Here is a 24,016-nt window from a genome sequence, read left to right as displayed (position 1 = left end):
GTCATGCTACACAAACTGAAGTCCGACACTTATTGTGTGCTTTCCTACACTATGAAAAGAGTGTGTGGATGAAACAGTAAATTGTTAAAGTTCCACTCATTTATTCTATGCTTCTAAAATAAATAATTACTACACTCCTCATTTCAGTCTTTATGTCAAAGTTAGCCCGCTACAACGGTCGCAATGGCAACACATATGGCCGCCGCTGTGACCATCCTGCTACATTGATCTGAATAGGAATGTCCATTCTACTTCTTTCTGTCAACTGTATATGTTAATGATCTTCTAATACTGGAAGAAAAGAAAAGGCTTCAAGGAAGGACCTGAGGGTGTGTAATTGGATCAGGTGAAGTTCTTGAAGTGGATTGACAGGAAAAGAAAACATGGGAGGGACCTCGTGTGTAATTGGAGCAGGTATTCTGCAGACCTGCCATAACCTGTCCAGCCGCTTTACTAGTTAGACTTGGAAGGCACCTGGTGGAGTTTTATCGTCATTAAAATAGCGCACTGAAGAGGAAATGCACCTGTGCTGGTGGCAGTGATTTAACCGTCAATGGCTCTACGACAACTACTGTGAAGCAAGTCTGATATTGGTAATATGCAGCCATTAGCTGTATCTCCAACTGCTAACATGTGTTTTGTAAGAATTTTGTCTTTCGTGGGTTGTACATTTAAATCGTTTCCGGTTGTATATGTGCTGTGCTGTCCAACTGTCAGTTGACGCGACAAGTCTTACCGGTTTCTCTGACGTACAACATGAAGCTAACTTCCCTATAACCGTGTGGCGGTGTCGTGATTCAGGTCATTTCTGTTGTCTTGGTGACTGGGCGGAGAGAGCTGCGCACGCCTCACCTGCCATGTTAACAGAAAAACCCCCAATATAATACCAACAACAATGTAACGCCGTGGAGGATGCTCTTTTATGTGACTACACGTATTTCAACATAGCGGTGAGCAAAATAAACTATCGTGGCTTTGAACCGTTTGTTTCGGAATGAGCTGTGCTAGCTTGTGACTGACGGGACAACGCTCGCGCTCCGACGGCTCTGTGTTTTATGTTTGAAACGGTAATAATGCTTTTTTTTTTTTTTAGACAGCACACGTAGGTTAAAACGCTCGCGCTCCGGCGGTTGGCGCTGTGTTTTGTGTGTGATTGACAGCACCACGTAGGATAAAACGCTCGCGCTCCGGCGGTTGGCGCTGTGTTTGTGTGTGATTGACAGCACCACGTAGGATAAAACGCTCGCGCTCCGGTGGTTGGCGCTGTGTGTTGTGTGTGTGACTGACAGGATAAAACGCTCGCACACCGGCGGTTGGCTCCGTGTTATAATTGAAAACGGTAATAATGCTTCACATTAACATAAAATGAATTCGCCCGCTTTTCTGCGCCATAGAAAGACGGACGCAGCTGACGTGTCGTCTCTTGTCAATGTTTGCGGCATAAGTGACACACAGTGGAATTAAGCAAATCTTTAATGTTTGTCGAAGGACGTCCACAACATGACCGCCGGGAAACGACATCATCATCATCAGAGCTAACGTTAAGTACCGTGTCTTGGCCTATCAAAATAAAAACATGTCACCCTGCGAGGAGAAACTGCAGTGATCTTGGAGTGATTTAAGCAAGATTAGCTTTATATAATACAAGAAACTCTACTCCTGTGGGAAGGGGTTTGTGGTTTACTGGGATATTAAATAAGAAGGGATTCTTCACCAACACCAGTGGTCCTTTACAGGCCCATTACAAGGAGTTCTCATCCGGTGTGTGACTGATCATCGCTGACTGCATCTATGGATACCCTGCCCTGACTCCCTTATACCTTCCTTAGGCTTCAACAGTAGTCATGCACAGCAGCCCCGCGGCTGAAATGGTGGCCACCGGCTACCCGGGTGGATGCGTGGCGGCGGACAAAGATGCCAATCCGGAGACGACCCTGGGTAGCAGCGCCTACTCTCCCGTGGACTACATGAGCATCACCAGCTTCCCAAGGCTGCCGGACGACGACGCCAACACCACGTCTGGGGAAAACACTCTGAAGTTACGCAAAGAGGACGACAACGTCCTGAGTGAGCAAGATACAGGTGAGTCAGAGCGGAGGAGGGGGGGTACTTCTGGCCTCCTTGCTCGGACTGCACCCACCTTCAAACCCGGTCTTTATTTTGATTTTCAACGACACACCTGTAGAGGTTTGTGACTGCATTTTATGCAAAAGGTGTGGTGAGATAAAAGTAGTTTGAAGGAAACAGGTGTGGTTAGAACAAGGACACAGAATACACGCACGCACACACACACACACACACACACACAGAGACACACACCCGTAACACCTCTGGCCGGATTTGGTGTCACAAGACTTTGGGTGTTGTCTGAGCAGGTAGGAAGTGGGGAAGTACTACTCACTTTACACCACTGGCGAGATTGTTATGGTGTGATACCCAGAACAAGATGGTCTCTACTTATATTAAATATATTCAGTTGAGAAAAGCAGCAAATCCTCACATTAGTTGGAGCCAGAATTATTGACTTATCGATCATCAAAATAAGTGTTAATTTGTGGATTTCACGCATGCAGAATCCAGATTTGTTTCGTTTGTCGTCCAGTAAGCATGGCCACTTTGAATTTACACATTTATTAATGGAGTTTGATGTGAGAGAACAGAGATTTTACTCTTTCCTGTTCAATCCGACCCCTTTTTTCCGTGTTGCGTTGGTACGACCCACCCAGACCCCGATGGGTTTCTGAAGTCGGCTCGCCTCCAGCGCCTCCCCTCCTCGGCCTCGGACCTGGCCAGCCACGAGATCGCGTCCCTGCGAGAGACCTCCAGAGACCCTTTCACAGAAGACTGCGCCTGTCAGCGAGACGGACTGACGGTCATCATCACAGCCTGTCTCACCTTCGCCACAGGAGTCACAGTAGCTCTCATCATGCAGATCTACTTTGGAGACCCCCAGGTAAGGGTGTGTGTGCGTTATCCTGTTACTTTATGTGGAATAAAGTAGCTTTCACATACAGGTGATTATAAGCACTACTTCCCCTTTGCTCAAAGGCGTATTGACAATCTCCAGCTCCCTGCTTTGTTCTCCTGTTTCTTCCAAGATCTTTAACCAAGGAGCCGTGGTGACAGATGTGGCCCAGTGTACGTCCCTCGGCTTTGACGTTCTGGAGAAACAGGGGTCCAGCGTGGACGCTGCCATCTCTGCTGCGCTGTGTTTGGGGATCGTCCACCCTCACACTTCTGGTATCGGAGGGTGAGTGACGGAAACATGTTATATCTCTTCTCAACAGGACGTTGAATACAAAGCCTGTTGAACACTTTGTGCTCTGCTAATGTTTAGCGGTGGCGTTATGTTGGTGCACAACATCCGTAAGAACGAGACGAGGGTCATCGACTTCAGAGAGACGGCGCCGTCTGCCATCCACGAGGACATGCTGCGGACCAACCTCCACCTGAATGTAAGGTGTTGTTTTTACTTAGATATCTGGCTGATACGGACTCAAATAGCTGGATGATCGATGTATTGATGTATTTTAGTGCTGCCCTCTCTAAAGTAGATTATTGTTATTTATTTCCATGAAACTTCGTGAGCACGTCCCCAGTAAACACCAGATGTGAAGTGGTGCTTTCTTTTTGTGTGATTCTTTGTGGAGAAACTATGCAGATCTGTCGACTCAGTATGAGCTTTAGTCGGCTCAGAATGTCTTTGGTCGAGCACAGCTCTACCGTATTTATTTAGTTGCAAAGCGAGGTATCAGGACTGACACAAGTCATATCGGTGCATCTATAATCTCTTTTCTAACAGTTAAATGTGAGCAGAGACAGTCTCCTGCTCATTGTTGGGTACTGGGGTTGAACTTACTGCTGTTGTGTTTCAGCCTGGCCTGCTGGTGGGAGTACCGGGCATGCTCAGTGGGCTGCATCAGGCACACCAGCTCTATGGCAGGTATACGCTAATACCTATTATGTAAATTATATTTGTAATCCATCCAGTCTTTCCTCATGCCAACAACATATTATAATGGACGTCTTCTGGTTTAACGGATGCTCCACGTTCTTCCCTTTTGATATGTTTTGTTTCACTCCTGCTGTTATAAACGTTCGTTATTCGTTCACAGTGAAGCATTCTTTCATGACTTTTCAATTCCCCAGAATGGCGTGGAAGGATGTGGTTACCATGGCAGCAGAAGTGGCCAGAAATGGATTTAATGTCACTCATGACCTCGGTAGGTGTGATGACACTGTGATGACACCAGAAATATCAGCTGACCTCAGTCATATTGACAATAGGTGTGATCTCATCTGACTTTATTTTCTCTCTCCCTCCCTCCCTCGCTCTCTCTCCCTCCCTCCCTCCCTCCCTCCCTCCAGCTGAAGCTCTGGCTAAGGTGAAGAACCAGAACATGTCTGATGCTTTCCTGGATTTGTTCCTCCCCAGCGGCGAGGCTCCCCTCTCCGGGCTGCTCACCAGACGGCTTGATCTAGCGGCCATCTTGGACTCAGTAGCATTAAAGGGGATGTCTGAGTTCTACAGTGGAAACCTGACGCAGGAAATGGCCGCAGCAGTAAGAATACGTTTAGGGTTTCTTGGTAAAATTGTAAACTTTGTGAGTTTAGTAGATGAACTTTTGGATATAGTAAAATACTAGATGACCGACATGTTTTCGACAATACAATTTCATCTTGTGCAGGACAAAGATTACAATTTTAAACTCTGCATATTTTTAATAGGCGCAAGCGAGAGGCGGGGTGCTCTCAGAGGACGACTTTGGAAACTACAGCACAGTGTTACAGCAGCCAGCAGAGATCATCTATCAAGGTAAAACACTCCGTCTCAACCTGAAGCTGAAGAATAAATAAAGTTAATGTCCACAGTTAAGAGTGGGAGGCATCGCTGTTAAATTCCTTCCTTTTTACTCCCACAATAGAGTTTTCACTCTCCACATATATATTCATCAAAACATTAAAAAACTTGCCCTCTTTGGTAAATCTAACGTAGAATCAGTTTATAGATATTACATCTGTAGAAACGACTGCAGTGACTTCTGTTATTTTGCCACTGAAATCCTCACATGTTTTCAATGGTTGTGTCTGAAGGACACCATGTGATGGCGGCCCCGGCTCCACATGCAGGTATTGCCTTGATCGCCGCTCTCAACATCCTGGAAGGCTACAACATAACCAGCCAGGTGCCCAGAAACAGCACCTACCACTGGATAGCAGAGGTAACGCTACGAGCCGCTTCCCCACGACACGGCGTGCAACAGTGAGCAAAGGGCAGTAATCCGTACGACTGTGACTGAACTGTTAATTCTGCATTCCTCTCCCAGGCGCTGAAGATATCTCTTGCCCTTGCTAGTGGACTGGGAGACCCCATGTATGACACTTCTATCTCAGAGGTTGTCACCAAGATGCTGAGGTAGAGATCCTCCGTATCATCTTTAAACATACAACGTATCCGTCCAGCTTAGTTCTATAAGGCATCGTCATTGATCCCTGCCTCTTTGTTGTTCCCATCTCAAAGTAAATCACAGGCCTCCCTACTCCGCCAGATGATCAACGACTCTCAGGCCTTCCCCGTCAGCCATTACGCTCCATCTTTCACCTTGGAGACGGGTGCGGCTGCCGCCCAAGTCATGGTCATGGGCCCGGATGACCACATCGTGTCCGTCATGAGGTACGTCCTGCTTTAGTTGAACTGCACATTTAGGAAACAAATCCCACTGACGGTTAAGGCCCCAAATCTCTCTTGAGACGCGTCGCCACAGGTCAAATCTAATAACGCCGAAAAATGGATACAAGCAGAAATGAAAGAGGGAAAGCGTTGTGTTCGGCTATTTTGCCCTCGCCATCTTTGATTACCATCTTCGTCGCCATGTTGTTTTTTACCCAACCAATGTATGGAAGAGACCATATTTGGACTGAGGAGGAGTGACGTAGAGACGCCGTCTACGTCTCTGATAGAGACCTGTCAATCACTGTGTAGCCCCGCCCTAAAGCATCCCCTGCTTTATGGTCTGTGTGACTCTAAATGGACCATAATGTACTAAATGAACATCATGCTGTATTGAAGAAGACTTGAAACTAGAGATTGAGACATAAACTCATGTTTACAATGTTTACTGAGGTAATAAATCAAGAGAGAAGTAGAGTCATTTTCTCATAGACTTCTATACAACCAGAGGAGTCGCCCCCTGGTGGACACTAGAGAGAATGCAGCTTTAACACATGAAGCATCGGCTTCACTCTGCGGAACCGGAGGTTGCCGCCTGTTCTCTACCACATCTACCGGCATCAAAACAGGAAGTCAGTGGCACCAATCACCAAGCTGGTTTTGCGTGGTTGACGTGTTTCTGGCGATGCGTCTCGGTGGGATCAGGCCTTAAAAGTAGTGGGTTAATGTAAAACTTAAACTAAGACCAGTTCTCTCTTTACTTGTGGCGGTTTCTTTTAGCTCTCTCAACAAACCGTTTGGCAGCGGGATAGTGACTCCTTCAGGAATCCTCTTGAATAGTCAGATCCTGGATTTCTCCTGGCCTAACAAAACACAGGACTCATCACCTAACCCGGTAATCCTGCATTCTGTCTCTTTATTTAATTATTAACAGCATTCATTTATTGAAAGAGTTGTCGTAGCTGCTCTCAGTCCTCATGTGTTTTGTTTTGTTTCGCTGCAGCATAACAGCCTCCAGCCTGGGAAGAGGCCCATGTCCTTCCTGATGCCCACAGCAGTGAGGCCCGCCCTGGGGCTGTGTGGCACTTATGTAGCCGTTGGATCTTCTGATGGAGAGAAAGCTCTCAGTGGCATCACACAGGTCTCTCTTTCTCTCTCTCGCTCTGTGGAAATACGTTGTATCTTCTCCATATATAACTCTCTGTTATTCTACATCTGTATATTCTGTTTTATGATCCTTCACAGGTGCTGATGAACGTTCTGTCTTCGCGTAAGAACATGAGTGACAGCTTAGCATACGGGAGACTCCACCCTCGTCTGCAGCCCAACACCCTCCTGGTGGACTGTGAGTTCGTCCTGTCGATCCTTCTATTGCCCAAATATAACTGAGTCACCTGTGATTGTAGTATTTGGGGTAGATTGGCTTCATTTCCAAATACAGTTGTCACTTCCTGCTATAAACATGCAATATGCAACAGGATATTCCTTTAAGATAGAGAACAATGCAGTAGTTCCCTTGTGCCAGTGTTTACGTTGTCACTGGATCACATGTTTGTTTAGGTAGATGAGTAGCTCGGGGGAGGGGGGGCAGGTGTAGGGTTTCAATGTCACAGTAAAATGCCTTCTTGACTTCCTGTGCTGTGGAAAGATTAATCTCCTGCGTGTCTTAAAGCTGCATTCTCTCTCAGGGGCCGACTCCTCTGGTTGTATAACCCTAGCCCTTTCACAGTGTTTTCACTTCAGGAAAGTTAATAGTAACATTTTTGATCGTCTAACAATGTCTTGTTATTCAGCGTTTTGTTGTACTTGGCTCCGCCCTCTTGTGTCACTTCTGGTAGAAAAAAAACAAGATGGCGACGGCCAAAATGCAGAAGACGTCACGGCGACTACGTCCACTTTTAATGTACAGTCTGTGATCCACTTTCTCTCTCGCAGCCGAGTTTGAAGACGAAGACGTGGAGCTGCTGCAGGCCAAGGGTCACAAGGTGGAGAGGAGAGATGTTCTCTCATTGGTGGAGGGCACCCGGAGAACCAATGACCTCATCATAGGGGTGAAAGACCCCCGCAGTGCCGATGCCTCCGCCCTCACCATGTCCAACATGCCCTAGTGCACCCCTCCCCCCACCCTCCTCTATTGCCCCATAATCACACATAATGAAGTAGAGGTAAGAGTAACACTGTCGACATAGGAGTCCGATCCTCCGGTAGATTCTTTTAGAGGATCAGCGTCTCACACAGCGATGCCCTCACGCCGACACACAACACACTCCGTAGTGTTTCAAAGTGTTCGTCCATCGCTTAACGGCTGCAGTCAACATCTTTATCACGCAGAGCAGAACTTCATGAAGTCAGATTCAACGGCACTTCAGGCCCACGTAAAAGAAAGAGATGCGCTCTCTGTCTCTGTCTTGCTCTCTCTCGATACACTCGAGAGGTTTAGAGTGGATTCGCCCAGTGGATGTGAGAGATGCTGGTTTTTGGCCGTTGAGATACTGAGAGTAGTGTCGCTTTTATGAATATAGGATCAAAGGAAATTTAACGACTAACAAATTGTTTCTTTGCACGAAATGGGTAAAAACAGTCATGAAGCCACAACACGTGCATGCTTTGCGATTCTTCCACTGCAATTCGCCATCATTTGAAGTGACACGTGAGATCACATGGGATGGTGGCGGTGATGATATTTACACTAGTGATTCAAGCCTTTGCATTGTCACACCTGAACTAGGCCGTTCTACACTAAACCATTCTGTGTCCTGCTCTTTGTGTGGCGTGTAACTGTGATTAGATGTCGTTTGGTGCAGCTGCTGGAGTTTTAACCCATTAATCCAATGGCTCCTCAGGACCATGTTCAGAATCATCCACTGCTTTTTCTTAAACGACAGGATTTGTTGTATTTTCACAGGTTAAATGGCACTGAATATGTGTATTTAAATATATAATTTATTTAGCTGTTGCATGATTTTGTTCGCATTTTAAAGTTCTCGCTTACATTTGTATTTCGAGCAGGGATACTTGTTTTTAGAACAGGAATAAATCAGATTATTTACTGATGGATTGAATGTAATCTGTCTTGTTTTTATATGAACATTTGTTGGGCTGTATAAATAATTTCTGCTGTTTTTAACAATGCATTCAATCAGCTCACTTTAGACAAGGCTGTCGTGTTTTTTTCCGTCCACTTATTTTAGGCAGTGTGTTTTGAAGTAAGAACAGCCTTTTGTAAAGCATTGCATTCTTCCGGTATGGCTCATGCTGACGAATCAAATGAGCCTGTTGTTTGGGCACTCGTGCAATATGATGCTTGTTTCCTGTACCGTAGAGAACCAGAGCCTTAAGGGACACATTGGCACACCTGATGTTTGTTTTCACGTGCATTTGTATCTGATTTTAATTTAAAAAATCAGCACCATCCAAACTCAAGAAATAAAATGTTTGCACACATCCCAGCGTTGAAGTGTCGCCCCTTTTTGTGCACATTTGGTGCATCTGACCTGGCTTTTTATAACCTGTTATTAATAAATGATAGTGTCCAATGACTGTGCACACAAATCAGGATTCTGTTGCAAACATTTATTTAGAGGTATCGCAGCAATTAAACTCAAGTGTTTTAGATGGATTCAGAGAGAGAGACACACAGGGGCCAAATCCCAATGTCCCCCCTTACGGACTCACGGACTTTGAGGCGCGCTCCCGCGAAGTCCGTGAGGGTTTAGGGCTGTCCCACTGTCACATCGTCAAGTGTTTGAGGCTCTCTGGCAGACATTTTGAGCCCTTTATGAACCCTTACTGTAAGTCAGCATGGTATGCTAACTTAGCCCAAGGGAATTACCCACAAATCATTGCAATGTGACGTTAAACACGGGGTAACCAGTGGACACATGGAGACGTAAACAAAGAGGACGGCTCACTTGTGTTCAGCCTGTCATATTAAATTTACTCAAACATTAAGGGTTAAAGATGGAACAAAAAATAAACATGAAATCAGAAGATATTTATTTATTTATTCATCAAATATTTGATTTTGTCATTGAAGCTGTTTTGACAAAAACGAGTAAATAGATTATATGAAGTTACCTCATCTTGTGAGGAAAGAGCCTGGAAGACTTTCAAATCAGGGAGTACAAAGTATAAAATAAATACCCACAAGTATACATCATATTTATTGTCGTTTTCATGGTGACGTGATATGTTGTAGCAAAGTGCTGTCCCGTTCCTATTTACACCATCTCAAGCCCTCACAGTCTCTCACACTCAACCACTTACCAGGTGACGTCAGTAAGTCCTTGAGGGTTTAGGGGGACATTGGGATTTGGCCAGAGACAGAGGACCGTAGAAAACTGTAAACTTTGAATTCACTTAAGAAAACAAGTCATTTCAAGATATTAACACACATTAAACATTTTTATATAAATATGAAAACATGCTTTAAACTTTACTTGATTTGTGTCTTAACTACTTAATATTACTTATTTTTTTATTTCACTGCTGAAATGTTTTGTTTTACTTAAAAGGGACGTTGCTTCGTCTTCTGGGATTTTATTTTGAAAAGCAACACCGGAAACAGTTTTCTTCCCGCTAGCTTGACGTCGCTTCTGACGTTGCCTGTGTTTCATGTTTTGTTAGCTAATCTGAGCTAGCTAGATCTCGACTGGACGAACTTAATCAACAGATGAATATATGCGGTAAGTAGTTTGCAAATGCATGAATCTTACCGCGAGCGTTGTGTAGCAAGTTACGGTAAAAACAACAGAGAAGCTAATACGTTGTGTTTCAATGCATTCACGATGAATTAACTGCAGTGGCTACTTAGCTTAGCTAACGCTAGCATTTAGCTAACTGGAGCTTTCGGAGACGCCAGCAGGAACCGCCTTTGACATTCATTTTATAAATCCTCTTTCATAGTAAGATGACTGATAGAAACGTAGTTATTAGTGGTGCTTGTTCGTATCAGAACAATTACATGAGAATAGTGGACACATTGTGTTCTTGATTTCTTTACGTTAGCCGACTTCTACGCTGAGGCCCAATGCTAATCATGCTATAACCAAGCTAACCAACGGTTGATTTAACGTTATCCAACGTAACGTCAACTGACGTTAATTAATTAATCTATTTATCTCTGTCTCTGTATGTCTCTCGCCCTGTCTCTGTCTCTTTCAGCATGAAACGGTTGAAACCCCACTCCTAGTCAGAGGGGGAGGATGGCTCATCGATGTTCCCCACCTTTGCCTTCTTCGTCCCAGAGGACCGAGCACCTGGAGCCGGATAACGACTCCGACGGGGACTCTGGTGTCGGGGAGGATGCTGACAGTTGCCATGGAGGAGCAGGAGCAGCAGAAGAAGAAGAGGAAGTCAACAAGCGAAGGGAGGGAGAGGGTTATGCCGTTTTTATCGCCTTCCAGGGGAATATGGAGGATGAGGACTTCTCTCAAAAACTCGAGTCTATCCTCAGTGGCATACCAAACATGCTTGATATGGGTTCGTTCAAACTTATTTACTCAAATTTGGCACTGAAGATGCAACTTCTATCCATTCATTGTCCCCTTTTTTTAGGCTCTGAGAGGCTGCAGCCACAGCATGTGGAGCCGTGGAACAGCGTGCGGGTTACCTTCAACATTCCTCGGGATGCTGCGGAGCGACTCAGGCTGTTGGCCCAGAACAACCAGCAGCAGCTCAGAGACCTGGGGATCCTCTCTGTGCAGATAGAAGGTAACAGCGCAGCCTTCAGTCTCCAGCTCACTTCAGAACAGGATGTGTGTGTCTCAAGAATAAAGCATACAAACAAGACCCTTGTAGATGTCAGTTATACGTGTCCCCTCTGTCTTTCAGGAGAAGGGGCCATCAACGTGGCTGTGGGACCAAATCGGGGACAGGAAGTCAGAGTGAACGGACCAATTGGAGCACCTGGCCAGATGAGAATGGATGTTGGCTTTCCAGGTCAGCCTGGTCCAGGTATTAGTTTACTGGATTGATTACACATGAGCTCTGGTATAAACTAACTGAATCTGTGCCTGCATGTTGGACAGTAGTTATTTTGGTAGTAGGTTAAAACAATGTAATATGCACATATTTCCATTAGGAGTGGTGAGGATGGCTAACCCGCCGATGGTTCCCCCTGGACCCGGCATGGCGGGTCAGGCGATGGTACCAGGCAGCAGTGGACAGATGCATCCTCGTGTTCAGAGACCTTCTTCACAGACAGGTTCAGGTCTTTATTTCTTGTACGTCAAGTGATGCATGTTGTAATTTTGAATATCTCACAGCATGGACAGTACAAGAATGGGTAAAAACAATCCTCTCCAACAGATGTTATGGATCCGATGATGCCGGGTATGTCAGTTCAGCAGCAACAGCAACTTCAGCACCAACAGGCTGGTCCCCCCCACGTCTCAGGCCCAATGCCCCCTCAGGCTGCCCATCACATGCAGGCTCTGCAGGGCGGGAGACCCCTCAACCCCGCCGCCCTGCAGCAGCTTCAGCAGCAGCAACACCACCAACAACAGCAGCAGCAGCAACAGGCCCAGCAGCAAGCTCAGCTGTCTCAGCTTGGACCTAGACCTCCGTTCAACCCATCGGGTCAGATGGCTGTGCCTCCTGGCTGGAACCAGTTGCCCTCTGGGGTCCTCCAGCCACCAGCCCCCCAAGGAGGCCCTGCCTGGAGAAAGCCGCCACCGCAAGCCCAAATGGTTCCACGTCCTCCCTCTCTTGCTACGGTTCAGACTCCCAGCCACCCTCCGCCCCCTTACCCATTTGGCAGCCAGCAGGCTGGGCAGGTGTTCAACGCCATGGGTCAGGGACAATTACAGCAGCAACAGCAGCCGGGAGTGGGTCAGTTTGCCGCCCCCCAGCCTAAAGGCCTACAGGCCGGCCCTGGTGGTGTCGCGGGACCGCCCAGACCCCCTCCGCCCCTTCCACCAACTTCTGGACCGCAGGGCAACCTCACTGCCAAGTCCCCTGGTTCCTCTTCGTCTCCTTTTCAGCAGGGTTCACCAGGGACTCCTCCCATGATGGTTCAGAGACCGACAACTCCACAGGGTTTCCCCCAGGGCGTCGGATCACCGGGAAGAGCCGCCCTCGGGCAACCGGGTAACATGCAACAAGGTTTCATGGGAATGCCCCAGCATGGACAGCCTGGGGCCCAAGTTCACCCAGGTGGGTTATTGTTGGTAATCGTCTCTCGGTAGACTGAAATCCAATCAAAAGTTGTGTTTTCCCTCCTTATGTGTGCTTTAGTATGTTATGTTGAAGTACTCTGATGTCTGGAGTAACAAACGAACACTGATTGCAGGCATGCCGAAGCGTCCTATGGGCTTTCCAAACCCAAACTTTGTCCAAGGTCAGGTGAGTGCCAGCACCCCAGGAGCCGCTGTTGGAGGAGCCAATCAGCAGCTACAGAGCAGCCAAGCGATGACTCACACAGGTAAAACATTCACCGTTTACCCAATCACAAAGACCTCATGTGGAAATGACAACTACTGAGGCTCGATATCTTACATTTGAAGAATATACTTTGACTGAAAACTAAAACACAAGACTCCTGAATAATAAACACTGCTACATTCCCTATGTGTGAATCACTACTACACGACTAAATATGAACTACTTAAATACGTAAAACGTTATTTTTTCCCTCAGATAGAAGCAATTATAGCACCACGCTTAACATTCATTTATAAGCTCATTTCTGAGATGGTAGTGACACAATGAATAGCTGTAGCCTGAAGTTCATCAACAGCACAGCTAGTGGACTAATTAAGAATTATGGACTGAACTGGCTTTTCTGTTTACCGGCCACATCAACCACCGACATCAGGAACATTCATTACAGCTTCATCCAGTGTTCTTTAGATTGGACTTCAAGCCTCACAGCGATGAAGATCTTAATTTAGAATATGTTAAAATAACAATGTAAAATATTACTAATGCTTGTTTCTTGGTAATGCATGAATCAAACTTGAACACTGTCAGAGGAACACAAATGTCCAAGATTGCAGAATTGTTCTATGGAACTCAACGACTGTACTTGGAAGATTTGGTCCTAATGTTAGATTTAGTTGCTAAAAACTTTGCAATGAATCATTTGTCCTTGTGTGTTTTTCATAAATTAAAATCTATATATCAAACATGGAAACAAAACAATTCTTATTTTCAGGTCATTATACACCAATGAAACATAGTTATGAATATTATATTCCATTTCTGACAATTAATCCCCCTAAATGTCCCTTTAATGAACTGCTTTGGTGCGTAAACAGCCTCATTTGAGACGTTATGGCTTAACCTGCGGTTAGCAGAGCACATCTTATTACCGGTGTTTTCTTTCCTCTTCGTTTTACAACAGGAGCTCCGCCGTCAGCCTCCGCACCAAACTCGATGCAGGGTCCACCCCACGCCCAGCCCAGTGTTATGGGTGTACAAAGTGGCATGGCCGGTCTGCCCCCTGGTACAACCGCTGGGCCCGGTATGGGCCAGCAGCAGCCTGGCCTCCAGACCCAGATGATGGGCCTCCAGCATCAGGTCCAGCCCGTGTCTTCCTCCCCCAGCCAGAAGGTTCAAGGCCAGGGTGGAGGTCAGACTGTCCTCTCAAGGCCCCTCAGTCAAGGGCAGAGAGGAGGGATGACCCCACCCAAGCAAATGATGCCTCAGCAAGGCCAGGGGGTGATGCATGGGCAGGGTCAGATGGTTGGAGGCCAAGGGCACCAGGCCATGCTCCTGCAGCAGCAGCAGCAACAACAACAGCAACAAAACTCCATGATGGAACAAATGGTTGCCAACCAGATGCAAGGCAACAAGCAGGCATTTGGAGGCAAGATTCCAGCTGGAGTGATGCCCGGCCAGATGATGCGTGGGCCTGCTCCAAACGTTCCAGGTAACATGGTTCAGTTCCAGGGCCAGGTTGGCACTCAGCAGATGACTCCGCAACAGCAGCAGCAAATGGCTCAACTCCAACAACAGCAGTTACAACAGCAGCAGCAGCACCAGTTGCAGCAACAGCAGCTACAGCAACAGCAACAACACCAGCAGATGAACCAGCAACAGCCCCAGCAGGTTCCTATTGCTGGCAACCCTAATCAGGCAATGGGCATGCATGGGCAACAGATGAGGCTCCCTGCTGGTCATCCTCTCATCCAACAGCAGCAGCTACAGCAGCAGCTACAGCAGCAGCAGAAACAACAGCAACAGGCCATGTTACAGCAGCAGCAGCAGCAGCAACAACAACAGGCAGCTCAACAGCACCCTCATCCTTTGGGAGATCCTAATAGTGGGACAGGGGACTTGGGGGTCCAACAGATGGTCCCTGATATGCAGGCGCAGCAGCAAGGCATGATCGGGGGCCCTCAGCACATGCAGATGGGAAATGGCCACTTTGCAGGTCATGGCATGAACTTTAACCCTCAGTTCCAAGGTCAGATGCCGATGGCGGGAGCCTGCGTACAGCCAGGAGGCTTTCCCGTCAGCAAGGATGTAACGCTGACGAGCCCACTGCTGGTCAACCTGCTGCAGAGCGATATCTCAGCCAGCCAGTTTGGACCAGGAGGAAAACAGGGAGCAGGTGCGGGCAATCAGGCCAAACCCAAAAAGAAGAAACCGGCACGAAAGAAGAAGCCCAAAGAGGGAGAGGGACAACAGCAAGTCGAGGGACTTGGGTAATCATTTATATTTCTTACAGGTTTGTTTTTGCCATGGTGGACAGATGAAGAAAGGTGTTTCTCTGTTCCGTTAATTCATTGATTCAGAACCATCTCTTTGTTCTCTTAGTGGTCTTGATGCGGCTGCTGGCATGGAGGATTCCGAACTGCCAAATCTGGGTGGCGAACAGAGTTTGGGTTTAGACAACTCTGGCCAGAAACTCCCCGAGTTTGCCAACAGGCCTGCAGGTAAATAACATCGCATTAATCTATTTTGGCAATTATTTTGAATCTGCATTCAGTTGCTGATCGTTGTAGTTGTAGCAGCTTGACAGTACGCTCTCTACAGTTCTCCCTCTACACTTTATCTAGGCTTTCCTGGCCAGCCTGGAGACCAGAGAGTATTACAGCAGGTACCAATGCAATTTATGCAGCAGCAGCAACAACAACAACAGCAGCAGCATCAACAACAACAACAAATGCAGCACATGCAACAGCAACAGATACAACAACAACAACAACAAATGCAGCAACAGCAACAAATACAACAACAAATGCAACAGCAGCAAATACAGCAACAGCAGCAGCAGCAGCAGCAGCAGCAGATACAACAGATGCAGATGCAGGGTCTCCAGAATACTCAGGGGCAGCAGGTGATGATGGGGCCGCAGACTTCAGGTCAAGGCCAGCCTCAGATGCACCCTCACCAGCTGCAGCAGCAACAACAACAACAACAAACTCAGCAGCCACACCTGCTACAACAGGTATTCTTATTCTCATTGTGTACCGTAATGACAGTGTTTGGTATCAACACAATTGTATGCAGTTTATCTATTCATACTTCAGTCATTCATTCATACTTAAAGGTGCAAAATTCGAAATGCAGAGCATGTCTATGATTTGGGGGATTGCCCAACATGGCTCTCAACCTGAGCTAGCAGCTAACTGTGCTAACAGCACGAACCTATAACGGCAACGCTGCTGACAGAAATAACCGTTTTAACGTGGGCCTATGCTGTATAATCCCGAGGCATTTAGATAGTGCTTTTATCAGTGAACTATTTGTGAAGTTACAAAAATTCAGAGATGCACGACCACTTGCACCACGGCCGTGATTATGTAATTTTCTGCCGCGTGGCGGCTTCACTAGCACGAGTAAAAACGTAGCTTTATACTTCCACGACTCCGTTGTGGGTTTGGAAGGCATTATCAGTGGTAACCGTCATATGAACACACACACACACACCGGCTACATAACCAAACCACAGAACAGCTCTAATATCAACGCACACACAAAGAAAGAGCGACTTCATTCTCTGCTCAGGACGCCGCTACTCTTCTATATCTTTACATAACAAACAGTTTACTTTTTAATCCTCTGTTTCTAATGTAGCACCTTTTTTAATGGTGATCCCCATTTTGCATTTTAGCAACAACAGCAGCAGCAGATGATGATGATGCTGAAGATGCAGCAGGAGCAGGCAAAGAATCGCATGTCCATCCCTCCCGGGGGGCAGATCCCTCCTCGGGGCATGGGCAATCCCCCGGAGGTGCAGAGGCTTCCTGTCTCACAGCAAAGCAACATGCCTGTAATGATCAGCCTTCCAGGACATGGAGGGGTACCGCCGTCACCTGACAAAGCAAGAGGGATGCCCCTGATGGTGAACCCACAGGTGAGGGCCGTGTGCTGCAGCATGTGTAAACACAATATTACTTGTGAGCGCACTGTTGTGTATTTTCTTGGGAGTGACATTGTATGTTTTGTTTTCCATTCTAGCTTGCAGGAGCTGCGCGAAGAATGTCCCATCCTGATGGAGGGCAGGGTCCTCAAGGCACTGGATCTGAAGAAGCCATAGCAGGGGCTCACCCGAAGCAGCCTGGTGGCCCAGAAGTTGGGGTGCAGCATCCTGGCAATGGAACCCAACAAATGATGGCCAATCAGGGCTCCAACGCTCACATGATGAAGCAAGGCCCTGGTCCATCACCAATGCCCCAGCACACCGGAGCCAGTCCCCAGCAGCAGTTACCTAGTCAGCCTCAGCAAGGAGGCCCCATGTCGGGCCTTCATTTCCCCAATGTCCCCACCACCTCACAGAGCTCCAGGCCCAAAACCCCCAACAGAGCCAGCCCCAGGCCGTACCACCATCCCCTCACCCCGACTAATCGTCCACCCAGTACCGAACCCTCCGAAATCAACCTTTCACCTGAGAGGCTTAATGCCTCTATTGCAGGGCTGTTTCCTCCCAAAATCAACATTCCTCTACCTCCCAGGCAGCCAAACTTAAACAGGGGATTTGATCAGCAAGGTCTGAACCCGACAACTCTGAAAGCCATTGGGCAGGCCCCTCCTACCTTAAATTTACCGGGCAACAACAACGGCAGTGTGGGTGGAAATAACAGTCAACAGCCGTTCTCTGCTGGCGCTGGAGTAGGAGGTGTAGGCGCTAAACAGGACAAGCAGCCTGGAGGGCAGGCTAAGAGGGCGAGTCCCAGCAATAGCCGGCGGTCCAGTCCAGCCTCGAGCCGTAAGTCGGCCACCCCAAGTCCAGGGAGACAAAAGGGGACAAAGATGGCCATCAACTGCCCTCCGCCCCAGCAGCAGATGGTTAACCCTCAGGGGCAAACCATGATGCTAAGCCCTACCTCAGTACCCCTAAATCCAGTATCTATGCCGTCTCAAGTGAGTGGGGCCGTGGAGGCACAGCAGACCCAGAGCCCCTTCCACGGGATGCAAGGTAACACCGCTGAGGGAATCAGGCAAAGTCAGGGAATGATGACAGCAGAGCAGCGACAGATGCCTCAGCCTTTGAGGGAGTTATCAGCTCCCAAAATGGCAAGTCCTCGTTTCCCGTTGCCTCAGCAGCCGAAACCTGACTTGGAACCGAAGGCCGGCGCAGTTGACAGGCTCCCGGCGCAAACGGCACCTTTGCAGGACTCAGTGGCCTCGCCTACTCTCAGGGCCGCGCCAACCTCCCTCAACCAGTTGCTGGATAACTCGGGGATGGCAAACATGCCTCCTCGGCCCGCACAGCTTAGTACTGTTAGGGATGTTGTGGGAAAGGACAGCCCCAAGTCTGCTTTGGATCCAGAGAGACCGCTCCACAGTAATACCCAGAGCACAGATGTGCCAGCTGCTGTCGCTATAAATGTATCGCAAGCTAAACCCAAAACTGCTGTCCCGATCCCTACCAGCAGTCCGAAGTTGCATCCCGCCTCAATTTCCAGCTCGCACCCGAGCACCAACGCAACCTCTAATACTACCCCCAGCCTGAGCCAGAACCCCATCTCAAGTCTCGGTGTCCATCCCAGTCCAAACGTAAACCCAACACCTACCATCTGCACCACCCTCAGTACTAACGCGAATGCCACCACGAGTGGAAGCCCCAACCCAGTCACTTCCAGTCAAAGCAGTCCCGCCTTGACTGTCAGCACCAGTTCTAACTCCAGCTCAGCTCCGAAACCTAGTCCTAAAGCGGTGACCAGTGTTCACTCGGTCATACAGATCCCTGCCTCTTCTAGTGCAATTTCCCCCAATCAGATCACTGTGTTTGTCACCTCTAACCCCATAACCCTTCCCCCTCCTCCCCAGGCACCCACATCTATGGCCTCCACCATGGTGGCTGTCCCCAACAAGAACATTAGACCTCAGGACATCCGGCAGCAGGCCCCCGGCCCCCGCCCTCCTCAGTTTATCACCGCCACCCCTGTATTTATCAACTCAAGTTTCCAGGTCCCAGGTGCACCTGTGGCTCCCAATACCACAATGGTGTCGCAGTCGGTCACCGTGGTGGGGCCCATCCAAGTGTCCGCTGCGAACATCCAACTTTCTCCTGCCCCGAGCTCCACCCAGTCCTCGGGGGCTAGCGTGACCGGCACTCAGCCTACCAGGAGTGCTGTTGGACAGGTCCAGATTGCCATCAGTGTGTCCTCATCAGTCCCAGTTGGTACTCCGCCAGCACCTCAGCAAATTAACCCAGGGGCTCCCAAAACAGCAAATCTAGGCGAGGCAGTTTCTGCTCAGAAAGCTACCGGTAGTCCCCCAGTACGGCAGCCGTCTCCTCATCCCAGGCCTTCGGCATCATCTCCCTTCCAGGCACCCCTGGCTTCTCCTCCTCTCTGCTCCAGTCCCGGGGCTGCTAACGCCATCCGGAAGAGCCCCATGTCGCCACCACCCGCTGCCCAGGTGAAAGGTAAACCTGCACAGGCGGTTGTGTCTGGTACAGCTGACTCCCAGCAGAGTCCTGTAGAAAGGCCCGCGCAGAGTCCCACCGGAGCGGTGCCACCGCAGGCCTTTCATCCTCCTGCTAGTCCTGCCATCCAGATTGAAGTACTGGCTCCCCATACTAGTGCTGCTGCTTCGAACAACATTACTCCGCCTGCTGTCTCCTCTCCATCCCCAGCTCCTGGCCAGGTGGCTGTTCCCATTCAGATTATCACCCAGGCTCCAGTGTCCGCACCAGCTTCAGTCTCAACCCAGGCCCAGGTTGGACCTTCTCAAGCTCCTACAGTCACTGTAGTCTGTGCCACCGCGGGTGTCTCGTCTGCTGCTTTGCTCTCTACGGTTGCTTCCGTACAAAGTCCCGTACCGTCCATTGTTCCAATTGTCGCTGGACCTGGACCTGCTCTGGAGGCTGCCCCCACCACATCCTCTCCAATTGCAAACCCCAGCGGAGTTCCACCAGCTCAGCCTAACCCCCCAGCTGTGGAGCCCCCCACGCTGCCAGCTGCTGCATCTGTAGAAACCACTCAGACCACCCCAGGTAAGCGCACGACTATCAAGTTCACAGGATAAGGACCACTTTATGGCTGCACTCCTTGGTCAGGTCAATCAGCTTTCATGTTGCTTTGTTTCATGTAAAGCTAGGGTTGGTAATCTGGAGGGTACATATATGCTCGATTCAAAAAATGATCCAACGGCGAACAACCGAGCCCAGTGTTGCCAACTCTAGTCCAATGACAGCAGCTCGCAGCACTAGCTCCACAAGTGGCTAAATCTAGCAAGAAAGTCTCCTAGTTGTCAACACTTCCCCCAAAGTAATCATTATGACCGTAAGCAACCAACATGGCTGTTGTTGGTACCAGGTGGCAACCGAAGAGTTTCTTAAAACGTGCATTCTCTCTACTGACCAGCAGGGGGCGAGTCCTCTGGTTGCAAAAAGAAGATTCTTCTCGTTTAAAAGGGAGAAACCGTTGCAAACTGGAGGAGACGGTTGTGCAAGCCTTATGCTCTACACCGTCTACACATTAACGTATTCACTGTGTGTGTGGTTTTAGTTGAGGAGTCACTGATGCAGATTCCTTGCTGATCATTTGTTACACGATCAGATAAACTATTTAACCCCCCCCCCCCCCCCAGCAGCTATTCAACAAGTCCCACCGTCCCTGGAACCTGCCGCCAGTGAGAAGACGGGTGAGTCTTTGTTTTAAGAGGTTGTTAAGAAAAGCTTGAATCTCATTTTAGTCACTTGGGACCCGGTGGCGTAGAACTGACTCTTGTTTTTGTCCCGTTCAGGTGAAGAGGTCTCGACAGGTTCTGAGCAGGGGTAAGATTCCTTAACATTTGTGTTCTTTTTAACCGCGGTACTGTTGATTAGCTTTGTGATGCTTCATGTGCTGGGGTCTATTAAAGGATCCCTTACTGTTATTGATCCGTGACAAGTTGGCCGAGTCTTAAGAACCCTGCGCTCTTGACGGAGAAATGCTGAGACATTTCTAACCCAACTGAGAGACTCAGGGAGTTAATTTGGTGAAACCAATGAGCCAGCACTCGGTATGTATGATTGGCATGCACCAATATAATTACGCTAATGCACGTGAGAAGCTTAAAGGAACCGTGTGGGACATTCAGGGGTTAATTGGCAGATATTGGATATGATATTCATAACTATGTTTTAATCAGTTTATAATCACCCGAAACTCAGAATCGTTATGTTTTCATTTTTTTAGTTGACTTCACTGCCGTCAAGGAGGACAGAGGGAGGGAGGAGCGATAAAGAGAGGACAGAGGGAGGAGCACAATAGGACAGGGGAAGGAGGACAGAGGGAGGACAGGGGGAGGGAGGAGGGATGAAGGAGGACAGGGGGAGGACAGGGGGAGGGATAAAGAGAGGACAGAGGGAGGACAGAAGGAGGACAGAGGGATGACAGGGGGAGGGATAAAGAGAGGACAGAGGGAGGGAGGAGGGATGAAGGAGGACAGAGGGAGGACAGAGGGAGGACAGGGGGAGGGATAAAGAGAGGACAGAGGACAGGGGGAGGGATAAAGAGAGGACAGAGGGAGGACAGAAGGAGGACAGAGGGATGACAGGGGGAGGGATAAAGAGAGGACAGAGGGAGGGAGGAGGGATGAAGGACAGAGGGAGGACAGGGGGATAAAGAGAGGACAGAGGGAGGAGCACAATAGGACAGGGGAAGGAGGACAGAGGGAGGAGGAATGACTGATACAGACGAATGTCTGTCAGTTAAATCGAAATAAACGTCACTCATAAATGTTATTGATTTTATTGACATGTTTGTTTCCAGTGAGATATTAATGCCTTTCTTCAGAGACTTTGCTGATGTAAACATTACTGTTGCTGCTCTGGAAACAGTATTTAGACATATCTAAATTATAAATAACTTCAATTCTGTTATGAATTTATTAATTTTCTTCAAAATCGTATACATCTTTTTAAAAAACAAATATTGTTGAAGCCATGTCTGTTCAGCACAGTTCATAGTTCACTGCTGTTTTTCTACTTCTATCACAGATGGGCAAAGAAAAGAAAGACGCCCATCAACTTGGTCCCACGGTATGTATTTTAACACGCTTTGCACCGCAAAGACTCGATGCAGCGCTTTCATGTCGACGTAGTGGAAGCAGTCGGGACGGAAGATGGACGAGGACAAACAGCCGAGTCCTGAGTGGTACTGTGTCTCTCACTGAGTGGAGCAGAGGTAACTCGCACCCTTTGGTCTTCAGTAACACGCCCTCGCGTTGTCCTTCCCTCCCTGGTGTCCTTCCTTTGTCCCGTCTGGTCCTCCCAGGGCCGCGGTGGAGAAGCCTAAGGGCCCGAGCAGACGCAGCTCCCGGGCAGAGAAGGAGGTGGAGGAGGAGCCGGTCGCAGACAGCGGCGTCAGGAAGCGATCGGCCAGGCCGGGAACCAGCGCTGCTGTTAAAGGTGACTAACACACAAGCACCGTGTAAAGGGAAAGGTAGATTGTCTGTCACTGCACGTGGCGAGGGATGGGCAACATATCGATACATGGATTTAGTGATGTCAATGTCTGAAGATAGTCACGTTCTTTTGGTTCTGATATTTGTCTTTACCCACTTGGTAGTTATATCCACAGTACTGATGATTATTAATAAACAATCTGTGAAAGCTACAATAATCAACCGCCCAATAGAGCTGCAGGAATGAGTCCTAAAACCAGGAAGTGACTCAGCATTTTTACAATTCCTGTTCCTTCGTCTCCAAGTCGATGTGTGTTTTTAATGGTTTTGTTAGACGTCTGAAATAAAGTCTTCAACACAAGCTGAAGAGATTCTAACGTTTAGTGCTCTGATATAAAACATGTCGGTGAATCTTAAAAAGAGTCTAAATGAGACGACTAAACGAAGTCAAAGCTTCATGTCTTTAACCTGCATTCTCTCTAGTGTCCACCAGGGGGCGACTCCTCTGGTTGTATAGAAGTCTATAGAAAATGACTCTACTTCTCTCTTGATTTATTCCCTCAGTAAACATTGTAAACATGAGTTTATGTCTCAATCTCTAGTTTCAAGTCTTCTTCAATACAGCATGATGTTCATTTAGTACATTATGGTCCATTTAGAGTCACACAGACCATAAAGCAGGGGATGCTTTAGGGCGGGGCTACACGCTGATTGACAGGTCTCCACCAGAGACGTATACGGCGTCTCTACGTCACTCCTCTGAAGTCCAAACATGGTCACTTCCTGTTCACCGGTTGCAAAAAACACCAACATGGTGACGGCCGTATTCCAAGATGGCTGAACTCGAGGCTTCTAAACATCAGTCCACCAACCAATTGATGATGTCACAACGACTACGTCGACTTCGTATATACAGTCTAAGGTAGCGAGGGAGACCCTGTGTCTTCTCACATGTCGAGCACAGGCCCCGCCCTGTTCCTCTGACACGTTTCTCTTCTCAACAGAAACTGGAGCGAGCCCCACGCAGGCCAAGCGAAGGAAGTCTAAATAGACACAACCAGCGTTGTGACGCCTGTGAACTGTACTGTAAATGTTTCTCTGTGAATCCGTTCCTCTGCCCCTAGATTATGAACTCTTCAGTGGAGGAAGAAACCAATGTACAGATTGTGTTTTAAAATAATTATTGTCCACGCTTATCATGTGAGTGTAGTTAGAATGTGTGCAATACGGTATGTGTTGTTGTTTTCTGTTTGTTTTTCTATATATATTGAATGCTGGATTAATCACGTGAAGACTGACGATGGAGCTTGTCATGATTGTATAATTATGTTGTAAAACTGAATTAAATTTTCTACTGCTTTTTGTCCTGTGACTGTTGAACTGAGTCTAATTCTTGTAAGAACTGAATTAAAGTACAATTAATGAGCATAAATAGTGTTCAATGAAGAAGCAGGAAGAACGATGCTGCAGGTGATGTCCTTTATGGATGTAATATATAAAATATATGAAAAGTAGTGTAACTAACGCAGAGTATCCACACTTGACTTGGTATTTTGC

The 24,016-nt window shown here is 47.9% G+C and overlaps 2 protein-coding genes across 6 annotated transcripts; both read left to right on the top strand.

Moving 5' to 3' along the window:
- The first annotated feature begins 462 nt into the window (after positions 1-462).
- On the top strand, positions 463-9,109 carry ggt7 (gamma-glutamyltransferase 7). Of its 3 annotated transcripts, none has more exons than XM_079274147.1 (16): positions 463-593; positions 1,830-2,082; positions 2,727-2,953; positions 3,099-3,250; positions 3,338-3,455; positions 3,876-3,943; positions 4,150-4,223; positions 4,369-4,562; positions 4,729-4,816; positions 5,095-5,222; positions 5,328-5,416; positions 5,522-5,674; positions 6,452-6,566; positions 6,675-6,812; positions 6,917-7,016; positions 7,607-9,109. In XM_079274147.1, exons 2-16 carry the CDS (start codon positions 1,845-1,847, stop codon positions 7,777-7,779), a joined length of 2,055 nt encoding a protein of 684 aa, XP_079130273.1. In that variant the 5' UTR covers positions 463-593; positions 1,830-1,844; the 3' UTR covers positions 7,780-9,109. The 3 variants fall into 3 exon arrangements, with proteins under 3 accessions (XP_079130273.1, XP_079130272.1, XP_079130274.1); XM_079274146.1 differs by lacking the exon at positions 463-593 and adding an exon at positions 819-950; XM_079274148.1 differs by lacking the exon at positions 463-593 and adding an exon at positions 1,426-1,540.
- Positions 9,110-10,287: 1,178 nt separating this feature from the next.
- On the top strand, positions 10,288-23,831 carry ncoa6 (nuclear receptor coactivator 6). 3 transcript variants are annotated; one of them, XM_079274110.1, is made up of 17 exons: positions 10,288-10,356; positions 10,835-11,152; positions 11,228-11,383; positions 11,504-11,626; positions 11,754-11,876; positions 11,981-12,826; positions 12,963-13,094; positions 14,016-15,321; positions 15,434-15,552; positions 15,676-16,067; positions 16,734-16,976; positions 17,081-20,063; positions 20,663-20,713; positions 20,816-20,846; positions 22,053-22,094; positions 22,330-22,463; positions 23,464-23,831. In XM_079274110.1, the coding sequence occupies exons 2-17, from the start codon at positions 10,876-10,878 to the stop codon at positions 23,508-23,510; spliced, it is 7,005 nt and encodes a 2,334-aa protein (XP_079130236.1). In that variant the 5' UTR covers positions 10,288-10,356; positions 10,835-10,875; the 3' UTR covers positions 23,511-23,831. The 3 variants fall into 3 exon arrangements, 2 of the variants coding, with proteins under 2 accessions (XP_079130236.1, XP_079130235.1); XM_079274109.1 differs by having other exon boundaries at positions 20,660-20,713; XR_013772202.1 differs by having other exon boundaries at positions 20,660-20,713; positions 22,053-22,463; positions 23,464-23,479.
- Positions 23,832-24,016: the final 185 nt, after the last annotated feature.

The sequence above is a fragment of the Melanostigma gelatinosum genome (genome assembly GCF_949748355.1).
Source record: "Melanostigma gelatinosum genome assembly, chromosome: 8".
NCBI classification, from domain to species: domain Eukaryota; kingdom Metazoa; phylum Chordata; class Actinopteri; order Perciformes; family Zoarcidae; genus Melanostigma; species Melanostigma gelatinosum.
This window is presented reverse-complemented; position numbering and strand designations above follow the sequence as displayed.